The 16,649-nt window shown below is 46.3% G+C and overlaps 1 protein-coding gene across 3 annotated transcripts in view; it reads left to right on the plus strand.

Annotated features, from left to right (window-relative positions):
- The first annotated feature begins 249 nt into the window (after positions 1-249).
- The window catches only part of ATP7B (ATPase copper transporting beta), a 68,182-nt gene continuing 51,782 nt past the window's right edge, over positions 250-16,649 (plus strand). For 2 of the 3 annotated variants that reach the window (XM_045567298.1, XM_045567300.1), the window contains exon 1: positions 716-962. In XM_045567298.1, coding sequence (XP_045423254.1) covers positions 912-962 — 51 coding nt within the window. In that variant the 5' untranslated portion in view covers positions 716-911. Of the gene's footprint in view, positions 526-715; positions 963-16,649 lie in introns of those variants that run through there. The other variant, XM_045567297.1, reaches the window with a different exon arrangement.

Consider the following 16,649-nt stretch of genomic DNA (forward strand, 5'->3'; position numbering starts at 1 on the left):
CTGGTAGCAGCTTCCCACGGCCTTCCAGCCAATAGAATCTGCAGAGGCGTGGACAACTTTTTCGTCGTGGCGCACATGGGTCCCGCCCCCTTGGGCAGGACCGCAGCGCGAGCTGCGCTGGGGAGGGCGTGGCCTGTGATGGACAGCCGGTGCTCCCGCCCTCGGCCCCCTCCCCCACTGGAAGCCCCTACTCGGGCGCCCCCGCCCCCGGCGCGCTGCCCGCCGCCAGTTGAAGGCCGATGGCTGGCCCTTGCGCATCACGGGTCGATTTTCCCGGTGCGGAGTTCACTGTCGCCGCGGTCGCTGCGCTTGGGACCCGCGGCGCCCTGCATCCTGGCGCAGAGCCCGAGGGGTGGCTGCGCGGAGCAGACCCGACGCAGTGCCACAGCACACGTTGCCCCCAGACGGTGGGCGAGCCCTGGGCGCTCCAGCTCCGGGCCGGGTCGGCGCCGCTTGCTCGCCCTCCCTGCCTCACCAGCACACGCCTGAGATCCGAGGACCGACTCGCGAGCGCACCAGCCTGAGGTAACGGAGACCGCGGAGGGAGGACGGCCCCCGCTCTGCGGTGCCGGCACTGCCGGGGACACTGAGGCACCGGTCCGGCAACCCCTTCTGCGCCGGGACCGCCAGGCCCCCCTCCGAGGCCCGCGCTCTCATCCCCGCGCCCCCCAAGTCCGGGGCACGGCGGCGCGCAACTTTGAATCACTCGCTGGGGGGCAGCTGCGGATTCTCAAGTCCTAACGAAGGGGCGGGTTCCCGGAGCCCTCCCGGGGTCTGAGCCGGGCCGCACAGACGCCCTCACACCCCTTTCTCCTGCTCTCCCTAGGTTTTAACACCGCGCTTCTCCGCTACCCAGGTGACCTTTGGGCTGTCGGCCGGATCGCAGAAGAATCTGGTGTCTGCGGGGGACGATGCCTGAGCAGGAGAGACAGATTACAGCGAGAGAAGGGGCCAGCCGGAAAGTAAGTTTCCTTCCCACGTTCGGTCCTTACCCGGCTCCCGGCGCTGCGCAGGGAAGGCCGAGAGCGAGAGCCCCAGCGCCAGGGAGTCGCGGTTTGGGAGAAAAGCGCCCTTTAGAAAGGACGTGCTGTGAACTGGTGTTCAGGAACAATTGAAAACCCAGCACTTTTTTATTCATCTTTTTGCCGTTAAGGGGTCTGATGCTGGAGAGGTAAAGTGGGGGTCGAGTTGTGTGTTAGAGCCCTAATTGCTCGAAACAACAAAAGTAGTTACTTGGGGAAGTTATTCAGAGTCTGGTGCCTGGACCCCTTTATGGTATATCTAGGTGCTGGAACTTTTTTTTTTAAGTATTTTTAATTCATTTTAATTGTACAAATAATACGTTAATGTGGTCTCTTAAAAAATGCAGAGATGATAGAAATACTTAGCATGAAAAGCAGATATATTTTCTAGACGTTTTCTATTCATGTACATATGCCTTCGTTCAGCTAGTGTTTAACGAAAACTTAACTGTGTTTCAGGCACAGTGTTGAAGCGTTGTTACAGTGGTTAACAAGATATATATCTATCTATGTAAATATATACACATACTCAGAAATTTTTAGGTTTTGTGTGTGGTTTTAAAATTTTCATTTTACCTAAATCAGATAACATGGGGTGTATTCTCCAACTTTTTTTCAATTTAACAATATCTTTTAGAGATTGTTTCACTAAGTGCGTGTCTTATTCAGTCTAACCTCTGCACAGTATGGATGCACCATAGTTTATTTCTCTGTGGGTGGACATTCTGGTTGCTGCTTGGTTTTGTCTCTCTCACAAGTGGACATGCTTGTACATGATTTTTAATGCTGACACTTCAGTATTTCTTCAGGGTAGACACCTAGGCCTTGGGTGTCCACCTAGGCTTCACAGAAGGGTGGGCTATTCCTTTTCCACAGATTTTTGAAATTAATTCAACCACCTTGAATGCCCTTCAGTAGTGAGATTCCTCTTGGCTCTGGTGTATAGAAAAGAAAGATAAGTGGATTAATGGAGGGGCAGAGAGAGGCTGGTGAGTAGAGGATTCTTGCAGTGTGATGATGACTCTGCATTCCATAGGGTTGTGAAGAGAGCACTTGTCTAGAAGGGGTGGCTTGTGCGGAGGAGACACTTTCAAATCCCTGCAGTGTCCCCAGCTAAAGAAAAAAATCCTTATCCTTCCGGATCAAGATCAAGACCTGCCTCATCCTTGAAACCTGTAACTGCCCCTGCCCATGTTAACCTCGCTTTCTTCTGGGTTCCTTTGATGATATAGCATTGGCCAACATTATTGAGCTTACTTTGTGCTAGGCATTGTATTAAGGGTTTTGTATCTCTCTATGTGCACTCTCTCGTTTAATCACAACACCCTTTGTTGTAGGTGTTATATCTTGTTATTACCACTTATTCAACAAATATTTTTTTGAGTGCTGTGTGCCAGGCATTTTAGGCACTCAGGCTCTAGGTAAAACCAAGACCCTGCCCTCAGGAATTTACATCTTAATGGGAAATACTGGAAAAAGGGTAAACAAGTAAGTAGGATAGGGGCCAAGGGAAAACTTCCCCTTCATGGTCTGAAGGTTCATTGAAAAATCACCTGATAAAAAGTAGGCTAATGGGAGAGAAGGCATATAAATTTATTAATGTGCCAAGGGAGTCTTATAAAATAGGACCTAAAAGAAAGGCAAAGTGGTTGCCACTTTTATACCATCTTGAGGTTGCAGAAAGAATGGGGGCTTGAAGCATGACCAAAACCAGGTTGTGGTGGTAGATCAGGTTATGGGAGGGAGAGAAAGGGTGGCCTGGCTAGCAAAGGTGTTCTCATTATCTAGATGAAACCTCACAGGTGGCCCTCCTGAGAGAGATTAAATATTTCTTTCAGATCTTAAACTGTCAGACTCTCAGTTAATCTCTCCTAGATCCAGACAAAAGGAGGCCTCTGAGAAAGCCTGGCTGTATCAACGCAGATTCTCTACAGACGCAAATGTCCCCCCACAGCTTTGTAGGACTACTTCTGTCTTCAGGCCTTCTGAACAGCCATCTCAAAATATGTCAAAGAAGTATATATTAGGGTGAAATATTTTGGTTTTCTTCCATAGTGTTATTTCAGGTACTGGTAAGTGCTAGGGAGAAAATAAAGCAGGGTGACAATCTAAGGAATGACAGGGGTGGGGAAGAAGATGCTGTTTTAAGTAGGTGGTCAGGGAATGATTTCTCTGGGAGGGTAGGATTTGAGTAGAGACCTGAATAATTCAGATTTCAAGGACATGTTCTAAGTTGAAGAACCAGAAAGTGTTAAAAGTCCTAAGGCTGAAGTGTGATAACAAATACCCATTTAGTCTTTGTCCCAGGTTCCTGACACAGCTTCTAAAACCCAAGAAATTTCTTGAGTCACAATGATGGGAGCATCTTTTGTTATTCATAACAAGCTCCCTTCCCCTTCCCTCAGTTTCTGCTAATGAGGCTGGCTCTTGATGGGCCTCTAGATAGCTTCCACATGGGGCTGGTTGCCAGAGAAACCAACCATGTGATTGAGGATTAGAACTTTTAGCCCCATCCCACAACCTCTGGGCAGGTGATAGGAGCTGGAGTTAATTGGAGCTAATCACCAATGGCCGGTGCGTGCCTGCAAAATGGAACCTCCATAAAATCCCTACATGATGGGTTTGGAGAAAGGGTTTGGAGAGCTTCTGGGTTGGTGAATACATTGAGTTGCTGGGGGGTGGGTGGCATGTCCAGAGAGGGTGTGGAAGCTTCTTCAACCTCCCCTCCCTATCCCTTGCTCTGTTTCTTCCATTTGGCCTTTACTTAGTTGTATCCTTTATAATAAACTAATGGTGGTAAATAAAGTGCTTTTCTGACTTCTAGGAGCTGCTCTAGCAAATTGTCTAACCTGAGGAGGGGGTTGTAGGAACCCCCTGACTTACCAAAGGATGGATGGGCCAGACTTGGCGACTGGTGGCTGGAGTGTGAGCGGTTCTGTGGGACTGAGCCAGGACCCTATGAATCTGTGCTAACTTTGAGTAGTTAGGGTCAGAATTGAATTGAATTATAGGGCACCCAGTTGGTGGAGAGTGGAGAATTGGCTGGTGTGAAGAAAAACCCTACATGTTTGATGTCAGAAGCATCATGAGTAAAAAACAGTAGAGAAGGAGTGACTTTAGTGTTTGAGGAACAATAGGAATGCCAAGTCGGAGTGGCTAGAGCAGAGGGAGGGAGGGTGGATTGGTAGAACATGAGACCAGAGTTTATCATCACTTTACATATGGGGAAACTGAGGCAGAGAGACGTTAAGTAACTTGTCCAAGTTACCTTGCTGACAAGTGGCAGATCTAGAATTGAGTCCTAGCCAGGCCTGTCTGACTTTCTCAGGTATGTATTATTTTCCAAACTTACTTGACAGTTGGTTATACCACCTGGGATAATTATTTAAACTAATGAATATAGCTTTTATTTGCAACTCTTTGCTTCTTGGATGTGGGGACCAGGTTTGTACTGCTGAAAAAATATTTTCCACAGGATATAATAGATGCATTGCAGTTGTCCTTGAATGAATGAATTAGACCATGATTTCCTTACTTTGTTTTCTCTTCAGAGGTCTCTCTGTGGGGCAGTAGTGACCAGGTGACCTGGGTCATTTGGCCTTCAGTCCACAAACATGGAGCACTTTCTGTTTGCCTGGTATTAGGCCAAACAGGGGGATGCAAAGATGAAGAGAGGTGAGCCCTGTGCTTGAAAGGTGCTGGGACAGAGGTGTCCACACAACACAGCACCCATAGGCAAGAATGATCTGCCCCTCCTGGGCGGAAGGGGCACAAAAAGGAAATCAAGAGGAGGTGGTGCTCTCGTGGGTCTTGCAGGAAGAGCCAAGGCTGGGCACACATAGTAGCATGGCAAGAAAGGCGTTAGAGGCAGAGACCAGCGTTTGCAAAGGTCCAGAGGACTGGAAATGGAAAGGTGCATTTAGGAGGCTGTGAGGGGGTTGGCAAGCCTGGAAGAGTGATTGTGGAAGACCCTGTTTATCAGGCTAGGAGTCTGGACTTTACTCCAGGGGCTGGAGACCATGAGTGTAGGAAAACTGCCTGAGGCACTCCTGCCAGGAGAAGGGCGAACTGGGCAGGGAGCTGCTGGGAGACCAGCTGGAGGCTGTTGAAAATGGCCATCTCCATCCGGATTGAGGGTGGCTGAAAAGACTGAAAAAGAACTGGAAGTTGACTGTTCTACCCTGATTTGCTGTGGAATTGTCTTCTCAGTAGAGAAACTAAGCTGTCCAGATTCAACTGTCAGAGGCCAGCGGTAGTCCTAACGGCAGAAAAACAAAGTGCAGCTGGTGCCTGTGTAGCTGGGTGATAAGCTAAGGGAGTTCGAGAGCTGGATTTTAAATGCTTCTTTACTGGACACACATTTCCCTCTGAATGGGGAGGATGGAGACTGCCCAGTGACATGATCACTGCTCACTGATGCTGCAGCATGGGTATCGAGGAGGTATCCACTTCAGCTTTATTTTTATCTGGAGGAGAAAATTGGAATCATTGCCAAGTGAAATTCTGAAATGTCTGTGGCTTTTTTTTTGGTTCAGACTTTTTTTTTTTAAGACTAAGTGAAAGGAGAAAATCTGAGCAGATCAAAGGTAAATAAGATAGAGGGCAAAGCAAGGAGTGACTTATTGTGATGTAACTAACATAGCAAAGTTGACTTTTAAAACACCAGGAATTGTAAAATCTGTCATTTCAGAACATATCAGTTTTGTTGGAACCAGATAATCAGGAAAGCATGTGGTTGGTGCTGCTAACAATTTCTTGTTTTTAATCTTAGTTGTGCCTTTGAATGCCTTTTACTTGTTCTTTGTCAACTTCCTGTGATTCTTGCAAGCCTTCACTACTTGCAGGAGCCCTCTGCTCAGTCTCTGCTGTCCTTTATTCTCAGCAGGTGCCCTGACTCCTTGCCTCAAGGAGATTGACACCATGGGGTCTGCTTTTCTTCAGCTTTCTGCCTAGCTCTACCCACCTTCTCTCCAAATTTTATTTAGACCTACAACCTGGTTACCTTTTTATTTAAAAAACTTTTTGGAGAGGTGGGGTCTCCCTGTATTCCTCAGGCTGGTCTCAAACTCCTGGCCTCAAGCAGTCCTCCTGCCGGGGCCTTCCAAAGTCCTGGGATTACAGGTATGGGCCTCCCCCTGGCCTAAGACCTGTTTTTTATCTCCTTATTTCTAGAATCAGAGGATGGCCCTGCCTTCTTTTCAAGGTCATCCCCCCACCAGTGTCTTTGTCCCCTTCCTTTCTACTTGCTCTGGAGCCTTTATTGGTCATGTCTTTTCTTCACCTGCAGTCTTTCCCTTTCTCTGCAGACTTCTCCCCTTCTGCCTGTGAAGCCATCCGGTTTGCTTTTATTCTAAAATCTCTCTCATTACCTGTGTCTCCCACTAGTGTTTATACTATTTCTCTCCTCCCTCTCTTCCTCATTTTCTAGAAAGAATAGTCTGCACTTATTTGTTTCCATTTCTCCATTCATTTTAAGGTTTTTCCTTTGTTATTTTATCAGTTTATTGGCTATGAAAGATATATATATATATATATAAAATTATAAAGCATAATTATATAGAGAAGCAGTCCCCAGCCTTTTTGGCACCAGGGACCGGTTTCATGGAAGACAATTTTTCCATGGATGGGGGTGGGAGTGGGAGGGAGGAGGCAGAGGCTGCTGTACTGCCTGGTTCCAAACAGGCCACTCTGCAGCTGGTGGTGGGGGGTGGGTTGGGGTTGGGGACCACAGACATAGAGAACACCTAGGAATCCCTACCTGACCCAAGAACAAGATCATTACCAGTGCCATGGCATCCACCCAGCTTCTCCTTCTCGTCTTTTTTCGTGACCCATAGAAGTGCCCACTGCAGAGGTAACAACCATCCTCAATTTTGTGTTTGTTATAAGCCAGCTTTTTATTTTTTTTGTAAAGTTTTCCACACATATATGAATGCTTAAACAATACATTATATAGTTTTGCTTGTTTGTGAGCTTTATAAAAATTATACTGTAGTGTGTTTAGTCTTAAAGGACTAACCTTTCTCACTCAAATCTTATGTTTCTAAGATTCATTGCTGTGTTATTTGCCACTGTGGCTAAATAGCACACTTTATCCTGTCTCCTTGGAGCATATTGGGTGGTTTGTGGGTTTTTGCAGTTACGAGCAGCAGCTCTGCCACGAACATTCTTATTTGTGTCTCCTGGTGCACAAGGACAGTCTATCAACTGCTTTGCTCAGTGTCCTCTGACGTTGCCTTCACCACTGTCCTGAATCCTTTCTTGTTTAGGTTTCCATGAATGCCAAGGGCATATCCTCCCCAACTCTTATTTTAATGGCTTCTGCCATATTTTGAATGTTTTTGTTCCTCTAAAATTTAGATTCCCAAGGCAACGGTATTAAGAGGTGTGGCCCTCATGAATGGGATTAGGTGTCTTTATGAAAGGGCTTGATGGAGTTTGCCCCTTTTTGTCCCTTCCCCCATGTGAGGACACAGTGTTCCTCCCTTTGGTGCTGTGGCAACAAGACTGCACCGTAAAGCAGAGAGTAGCCCTTACCAGAGTCTGCCTGGCCTGCCAGCACTTTGATCGTGTATTTCCCAGTTTCCAGAACTGAGAAATAAAATGCCATTGTTTGTAAATTACCTGGTCTGTGGTATTTTTGTTATAGCCGCACAAATGGACGAAGAAATTGGTTCTGTGAAGTTGGGGTGTTGCTATAACAAGTACTTGAAAATGTGGAAGTGGTTCTGGAACTGGAGAAAGGATAGAGGCTGGGAGAGTGTGGAGGCGCGTGCTAGAAAAAGCCTAGATGGTTATGAATGACGAGCTCAGGGTGATTCTGATGAGGGCTCAGAAGAAGAGGAGAGCTGTAGACAGAGCCTGAATCTTCTTAGGTACTGCTTAAGTGGTCATGATCACAATGGGGATAGAAATATAGACAGTAAAGATCATTATGATGAGGTCTTAGACAGAAATGAGGAATACTTTATTGGAAACTAGAGGAAAGGCCATCCTTGTTATAAAGTGGCAAAGAACTTGGGTGAATTGTGTCCATGTCCTAATGTTTTGTGGAAGGCAGAATTTCAGAGCAATGAACTAGGGTATTTGGTGGAAGACAGCTCTAACCAAAGTGTGCAGGGTGCTGCATGTCTTCTCTTGATTGCTTGTAATAAAATGTGAGAAGGTAGAATGAATTAAAGATGGAAATTACAATCAAAAGGGAAGCATAACTTAAAGATTTGGAAAATGCTCTGCCTGGCCAGGTTGTAAAAAACAAAAAGGCTGCTTGGAAGAATGACCCTGAAGGCGTCTGGGAGATCTTGGTGGTGGTCAGGGGAGAGGGGAGCCACCACTGGCCCAGACTGCCTGGGCCTTGGGGGCAGAACAGTTTGAAGGGAGTGTCCCAAGGTGCCCGTGGGGCTCGCAGCCCAAGGCCACCCTAAGTCTGCTGCCTGCAATCCAGTGCAGTGCTTCTTGGGCACCCCGCTGTAGCTCAGGTGTGGCGTGGGCCACTGCTGCGGAAGGCACAGGCTCTAAACCTTGGAGATGTCCATGTGGTGCTAACTCTGTGGCTGTGCAGAGTGCAAGAGCTGTGGAGGTATAGCTACCTCTACCTAGATTTCAAAGGATATCTTGCTTGGAAAGCCATAGGCCCAGGCAGAAAAATTCTCCGGGGGGCAGGGCCACCACAGACAGCCCCTGCTACAGCAGTGCCCAGCAGAGTCGTGAATTGGGGCCGCACCAGATGGGTGCACAGTTCAGGGCTTCATCTGGGGGCGTGAGGGGAAAGCTTATGAAATGTTCAGGGAAACAAAACAGAGAAAATATTTGATTGGTTCAAGTGGAAAAACCCTAGGTAGAGGTTAGTTGGTGGTTTCTGATTGATGAAGTCTTTAGTTAGAGATTATTTGGTGGTTTCTGATTGGTTAGGCTTAAGTTTCATTTTACTGTTTACATTGAGTTGAATTTGTGTTTGCTTACATAGGAACCTGAGGCTCTGGGCTGTCTCAGCCTAATGATCTCCCAGTTAATTATTTTTAAACACAAGCTAGGGTGCAACTCCATCTTTCTGAAATCTCATGGCCTGAGACGGCCGTCAGGGCTCCAGCCGTCTATTTCATGTTGTATACAGCCACAACAAGGAATGGAAGATTTTCAACATTTTAAAATTGCAAGATTTTACTGTATAAAACTCCATCTATCTACCTCCTCTTAGAAGCTATGGTGACACGAGGCCTTTTGACAGCAGTTGGTTGAAGTTCAGGAATAGCTTCTTCTTCCAGGTAGGGCATGAGCTCTTCATGTGGCCACAACCCCCCCACCCAGGCTGTTCTACTCTTTCAGGTCACTGCCTGCTCCTGAAAGCACGGGCATACCTTTGCTTTATTGCCCTTTTCAGGTACTGCATTTTTTACTGATTGAAGGTTTGTGGTAGCCCTGTGTTGAGCAAGTCTGTTGGCGCCATTTTTGCTATAGAATGTACTCATTTGATGACTCTGTGTCACATTTTGGTAATTCCCGAAATATTTCAAATGTATTATTATTATATCTGTTATGGTGACCTGCGATCAGTGATCTTTGATGTTACTACCGTAATTGTTTTGTAACCCACAAACCTTGCCCATATAAGACGGTGAACTTAATAAATGTTATGTGTCTTCTGACTGCTCCACCAACCGGCTGTTCCCTGCCTGTCTCCCTCTCCTCAGGCCTCCTTGTTCCCTGAGATGGAACAATATGGAAACCAGCCAATTAATAATCCTACAATGGCTTCTAAATGTTCAAGTGAAAGCAAGAGTCTACTCCCATTAAATCAAAAGCTAGAAATGATTAAGTTTAGTGTGGAAGGCATGCCAAAAAGCCAAGATAGGCTGAAAGCTAGGCCTCTTTTGCCAAACAGCCAAGTTGTGAACGCAAAGGAAAAGTTCTTGAAGGAAATTAAGTGCTACTCCAGTGAGCGCACAGATGATAAGAAAGCAAAACAGCCTTATTGCTGATATGGAGAAAGTTTGATTGGTTTGGATAGAAGTTCGAACCAGCTTTAACATTCTTTTAAGCCAAAGCCTAATCCAGAACAAGGCCCTCAACATTGAGGTATGACCCTCCACCAGCAAAAAGATTATGACCCACTGGAGACTCAGATGATCATTACCAGTTTTTAGCAGTAAAATTTGTTTTAGTTTTTTTTTTGAGACAGGGTCTCACCCAGGCTAGAGTGCAGTGGCATCATTATAGCTCACTGCAACCTTTAAACCCCTGTGCTCAGGGATCCTCTTCCTCAGCCTCCCGAGTAGCTGGGACTACACATGCATGCCACTGCACCTGGCTAATTTTTCTTGTTTTGTAGGGGGGAGGGTCTTACTCTTGCTCTGGTTGGTATTCAACTCCTGGCCCCAAGCAGTCCTCCCACCTTGACCTCCCAAAGTGCTAGGGTTACAGGTGTGAGCCACCACACCCACCCTAAAGTATTTTTTAATTAATGTATGCACATTGGTTTTTTTTTTAGACACAATGTTATTGCATACTTAATAGACTGTAGTGTAAACATAACTTTTATGTGCACTGGGAAACCAAAAAATTCCTATGACTTGCTTCATTGTGATCTGGAACCAAACCCACAATATCTCAGAGGTATGTCGTTATTTGAGCTTAGATCCCTGGCTTGGAGAAGTAAAGGAATGAGTAATTGAAGGAGGAGGGAGCCAGCTTTGCATGGGGCACCATCTATCTGAATGTTGAGTATTTGTCTGAAAGTTTAGCAGTCTGTTTTTCAGCAGACCGGTGTGTAACTTGTTTTTTGGCATTCTCTGTCATTCATTCAACAAATATTTATTGAGAAACTTTAAGTATCAGGAAAGCACTGGTTTAGTCCTGAGAATACAGCAGTGACTAAACAAACAGATGAAGCATTCCTGAGCTTCTGGAACTTATATCCTAGCTGGGGAGATAGTTATTAAACAAATCTATAAAATATATATTATTATATCATGTGGTTCTTGAGTACTCTGGAAAAAAATAAGACAGGGAAGGATGATAGGGAACTGGGAGTGTCTGAAATTTAAATAGGGTAATTTGGGGGAAGTCACTGAGAAGCTGACATTTGAGCAGTGGCCTGGAGGTGAGGAAGTGAGCCACCTGGATATGGGGCACTGGGGGCAGGTATGTTTAAGCTGAGGGAACAGCTTAAACAGTGTCCCTGGGGTTCAGGAACAGCAAGATCAGAATGGTTTAGCAGAGTGAGCTAGGGAGTGTGAGGATGGATTGGAATGTAATGGGAGGGGGGCAGACTACATAAGGTCTTGCAGGTCATTGTGAGGATTTTAGGTTTTAAGTACATGGGAACCCTCTGGAGGCTTTTCAGAGGAATGGCATCTTCTGACTTCCCCTTAAAGGGATTCTTCTGGCTTTTAGGAGGTAAGAGCAGAAGCTAGGATGTCACTTAAGAGATTTTTAACATATTGACTACCACCCTACAAAAAATTTTTTTTTCCTTGGGGCCATGGCCTTTTATTACAAAGATAGAATAAAAACTTCGAAAACAAAATGATCCTTTCCAATTTAATGAAACCTTTGTTACTTTTTATTGTTGTCTGTGGTTTTGCGCAGGGGGCAACCCATCACATAACATGTATGCTGCAGCATGGCAGCGTGAGTCGCCTGCACGCCACGTAGCTCCCAAGGTAAAGAGACGCGTGAGTTACCTATGCTCCGGGCTCAAAACTAGCATGAGTTAAATACAATTCACATGGCAGTTAATGTGTTAAAGTAACACAGGCGAGGTGTGCTGTTGGCTTGGAACAGGACTGTAGTGGATGTGCTGAGGAATGGTTGGATGGTGGATGTATTTTGAAGATGGAACTGACAGGATTTGCTGAATATGTGGGTTTGAAAGAAGGCGGCGATTCTTATAAAGGAGGAATCCAAAACTTTTCCCCTAAGCAGGTGGAAGGAAGGAGTTGCTTTACTCAGAAGGAAAAGACTGTGGGAGGAGCAGGGGAGGGGCAGCATATTGGGAACTCAGTTGTAGACAAGTTGGGATGCATATTAAACATCCGAGGAAGATGGTGATGAAGCATTTGAGTCCGTAAGTGTGCAGTTTAGGAGTTGTTGGCTATACATAGTACTATGGTCTGATTATATGTGTCCCCCCCCCAAAAAAGTCATATGTTCAAACCTAACCCCCAAAATGATGCTATTAAGTTGTGGGGATTTTAGGAGGTGATTAGGTCATGAGGGCTCTTGCATCATGAATGGGATGGATTAATGCTCTTTATAAAATAGGTTTTGCTCTTCTTCCATGTGAGGACGCAGCAAGGCTCCATCTTTGAAGCAGAGAGCGTCGCTCACCAGACACCAAATACGCTGGAGCCTTGCTGTTGGATTCTCTAGCCTCCAGAACCGTGGGCAATAAGTTTCTGTTGTTTATAAATTACTCAGTCTAAGATATTTTGTTATAGCAGCCCCAACGGACTAAGAAAGCTGACATTTCTATTTTACTAGATGAGATCATCAAGGAATGAGTACAGATGGAGAAGAGATCCAAGGGCTGAGCTGGGGGCCCTCCAGCACTTGGAGGTTTGGGGACTAGGAGGCTCTGGTGAAGGACTCTGAACAGGAGCTGTTGGCAGGGAGGGTAGGAGGAAAACCAGGAGGGTGGGGTAACCTGGAGACTGACCTTGGGGACAAGTCCAGGTCACCCTGGGCAATGAGAGGGTCATTGGCTGAGAGTGAGGATGGGAGTGGGGAGTGGAGGTCTGAGGAGCAGGGAGGGAGGTGTAGGATCATCTTCTAGGGCAGTGAAGGGGGAGAGGCTTGGGGGATGTAGTTGGATTGCCAGTGGCACCAAGGGTCCTCGCCAGGTTAGTGGAGCTGAATCAGAGTGCGGCCAGCCAGCCTGGACATGTGTTCGATCTCATCCTTGTTCACCTGCAAAGAGACAGGTGTGGAACCAGTTGGAACTTAGAGTAACCAGTGTTGGAGTTTTCCAGGTAGGTGCCAGCACGATGATGAGGGCAGTCAAGGGAATTGAAGGTGCATGTTACGAGTGGTGAAATTGAAATGTTGGCTTTTACTTTTGATAATCTCTGTGTTTCTCTTTTTGGCACCATTCACTCTCTTTATAATTTAGAATTGTTGTAATTTTTTTCCCTTAAGATTGTTCAGCCAAGTGCAATTTTAATTAAGAGCACTCCTTCCAGTGAGCTTGCATAGGTATCGTGTTTGTTTGTTTCTGTCTCCCGTTATGTTGATGAGCTTGTATAAAAGTGCTGTAGAACGAGCTGTTTCAGTCTGGAAATCACCAGCCACTGGTGGTGGGAGGAGAAGCCCAGCAGCTCTCCAAGTCCACTGATCCTTCCCTCCCCCACCCCTAGCACCTAATGTTTGAATGATTTTTCGTACTTTAGTACTTTAATACTGCCTTCGGCTGTTCTCTCCTGACTTGCTAATAAACTTCTGAGGGCAGTATGTGTCTTCTGTTGTGCATACACTTAAATAATTGACTCACTGGCTCTAAATGATACCCATTTTGTTCCCACTTGCCTCTGTGGTGAAGGATGGGCTGGTGGAAGGCTGACCGTTGGTGGAAGTGCTGTTTGCAATGCTCTCATTCTCAGTATGGGAACCTTCCGGGCCACTGCTTCCCAGTGTGCAGCTTAGTGTCGGGTTCTGCCATCCTGTGCTATCACAAGATCCAGGACTCCTCTGCCCATCTTGCGAGTGCTGGCCCAGGGTGTTTCTGGGAAGCCCCGCCCAGCGTGAGCCCCGCCCAGCTGAGCAGGTAGTCTTTGTGAGTGCTGAAATATTTTAACCAGATGTCCCTCCTCCAAATAGGGTCCTTTGTCCTGGAGGTTCATGGAAACATGAGCTGCCCATCTGCCTTTGGGCCCAGGCTTCTCAGGTTGCAACAGGATTGGTTAGGACACCAAGGAGATTTTTATTTTTATGCACAAAAGATCCACAAAGACTGAGAGGGTGATTAGGAGGTAAACAAGGTGAATTTTTTTCTGGAAAATGGCTGGTGTCATGTGCACATGTGGAAGGCAGAATAGTTTAGTGCACGGAGACCCTTGAAGACCTGTCACTCTGGAAGGACTGTGTGAGAGACTAATAGAGTTCACCCTTGTATTGTGATAAGGGGGTAAAACACCATTAAATTCTAGGTAGAAAACACATTCTGATCTGTATATAGTTCAACCCATTTATTTGAATAAACTTATTTAAATATAGTTAAATATACTTATTAAAATTTAAACATGTAAATACTTAACCACTTATTTAAATATACTTATTTAATGTCTGATATCCATCACCGTATTAAGTCTGAGGCAGCTAAAATGTAAGATCCTTGTGTTCCAGGGGCTTACTGTGCTTCCCGGAGAGAGCACATGCTAGGCAGCAGTAATAAGCATGAGCTGATCTGATTGCAGCCTCAGTGGACAGAGAAGGCTTGTCCTCCAGTAGTGATAAAGGCTGAGTGCCTGCCAGCTGCAAGTGGTGTTGGAGTTAGTGATGTTGAAATTCAGATAAGGGAGAGAGCCCTGCCGCCAGGGAGGCTGTCAGCAGCTCCGTGGAGAGGCAGGACTTAAAAGATAAGGAGGATTAGAGGGGGGTGGGAGGGACCTAGGGGTCAAGAGTGAGGAAAGAGGAAGGTGCCAGAAAGAGGAATTTGGACTTAATTCTCTAGCCTGGGAAAGTGGCTCATGCCTAGGTTGTTCCACAGGTCCCTTAGATTCTGTGGGAACAGAGGAAGATCGACTGTTTTCACCCCAGACTTGCTTCCTTCCCACCGTTTCTTCTCATCTTGGCTTACACGTCACCATGTACTCAATCTGCCAAACTAGAAATGGCATTGTCATCCTCAGGTCCTGTCTTTGTGTCACCTCCTATGATCCATTGATCACTGAGCCAGATGGTGTATTTAATCCTACTCTACTATTAATTTTCCCTGCCCCTTATAATCCCTGCCTCCTCTCAGTCTTCATTCTCATTCCTGCCCAAACTGTACTTCAGATCACAAATAGAGATTCTGCAGTTCCTCTGCTTTAACACTCCCGGTGGCTCTGCACCATCCATCCACAGGACCAAGTCTAGACTTCCTGCCGTGTCGGACCTGGCCCCAGCCCCTTTTTCTGGCTGTGTTCTGGGCCTGACCCATCTAGGAGATGTGGTTTGGATGGTAGAATATTTAAATTTCCAACAGTTCATGGCTGTTCAAAAGCATTGACGACATAGGTTCCCAACATACTTTCCTTGTTAGCCATTCATAGCCACAGTACAGAAGAAGCTTTTATGTTTATAATCTCATATCATCAAGGAAAAGTTAAAATATGTTTAATAACTCATGTTTTAAAAGGTAGCAGAAAGATAGATGCCAGATTTGGGGAAGATTTTTACCCAAAATGGCTGGAATCTTTAAAAAATCTAGTGCTTAAAAGGGATAAGCTTCAGTTACCTGGAAAACCCACTTAAGACATCCAATAAATGAAATGTGGTCAGTAGGGCATGTGGAGATCCTGTTAGATCCTGTCAGCAAGAGAGAGCCGTAGATAAGCAAGCAAGACTTTGATAAACACGAGGAAGTGATGGCAGATACTCAGTGTTCTACACTGGCTCCAGAGGCAGGTGCTCAGCCCCAGGCAGCGCTGGGCTCAGGCAAGGAGGCTGGGGTCAGGCCCCAAGGCCTTTAGCAGAAAATATGCCTTTCTGGTTTGAATGGCGTTTCTGCGACATTGAGGCAGATTCTTTTTCTGGCTGAGCACTTGGAAGATAAGCAAACACAAACGCATTTTGGAGGAGTCGGTTGCCCTGAGTGTGCTTTAGAAGCGCAAGCAAGCAGGTCCTCCAATCCGCAGGAGTAAGAGAGAAGCTGCAGAATAGTGAAGGTGCAAAGGACCTTTGGTGAATGGAGCAGCAGTGAGGCCACCTTCCCTCAAATAGGACAGATCTCTTGGTCAGTTCTTGGAGACAGCGATGGCAGTTTTAATGGGGGAGGAAGGGTCATTGTGGGAAACCCATAGAAGGCAGAATCCTCAGTGACCATGGGACTGTTTTACCAACCAACCCAGTTCAGTCTGCAGTGTGGACATTGCATATGCATTTGTAGCAGGAGGTGTTGGCAGGATTAGTGGCAGGCAGACCTGTTCCTCCCACAGGGGATGAGGTCTCCTCTTTCCCGACTCTGAGCTGGTGGGGTGGGATGGGGTGGGGGTTAGGAAGGAAGTCAGTGCTGGCAGACAGCAGGCGGCTGCCTGGATTACCACATTGTCGTGTGACTCCTCCTATTAATCCTCATGTGGAACAGCAGGTAGCCTGAGAAGCCTGAATTGTGTATTGGTTCCCCGCTGTTGTGCCACATATAAAAGCAGATGAGCCTTGTTAGCCAGTGAGTTTGTGCAGTCAGTTCGTACTGAAGTCAAGCCTTTGGTCCAAGGGAAAACAAAGCTTCAGGATACATGGAACTTTCTTACACCTTCTTGAAAATGCAAGTCATGTTGCCTGGGGAATACTTCTCTGACCAAGTGTTCTGCACCCTGCCAACCTTGGAGCTTTGGAAGAGGCAGCTGAAGTTATTCCAAGAAAACACTGGCAGTTTGGTAATAAAAGGAAGTGTCGTATCTCCCCTGCCTTTAGGCTGGGTTTCTAGGA

The sequence above is a fragment of the Lemur catta genome, chromosome 13, assembly GCF_020740605.2.
Source record: "Lemur catta isolate mLemCat1 chromosome 13, mLemCat1.pri, whole genome shotgun sequence".
NCBI lineage: Eukaryota > Metazoa > Chordata > Mammalia > Primates > Lemuridae > Lemur > Lemur catta.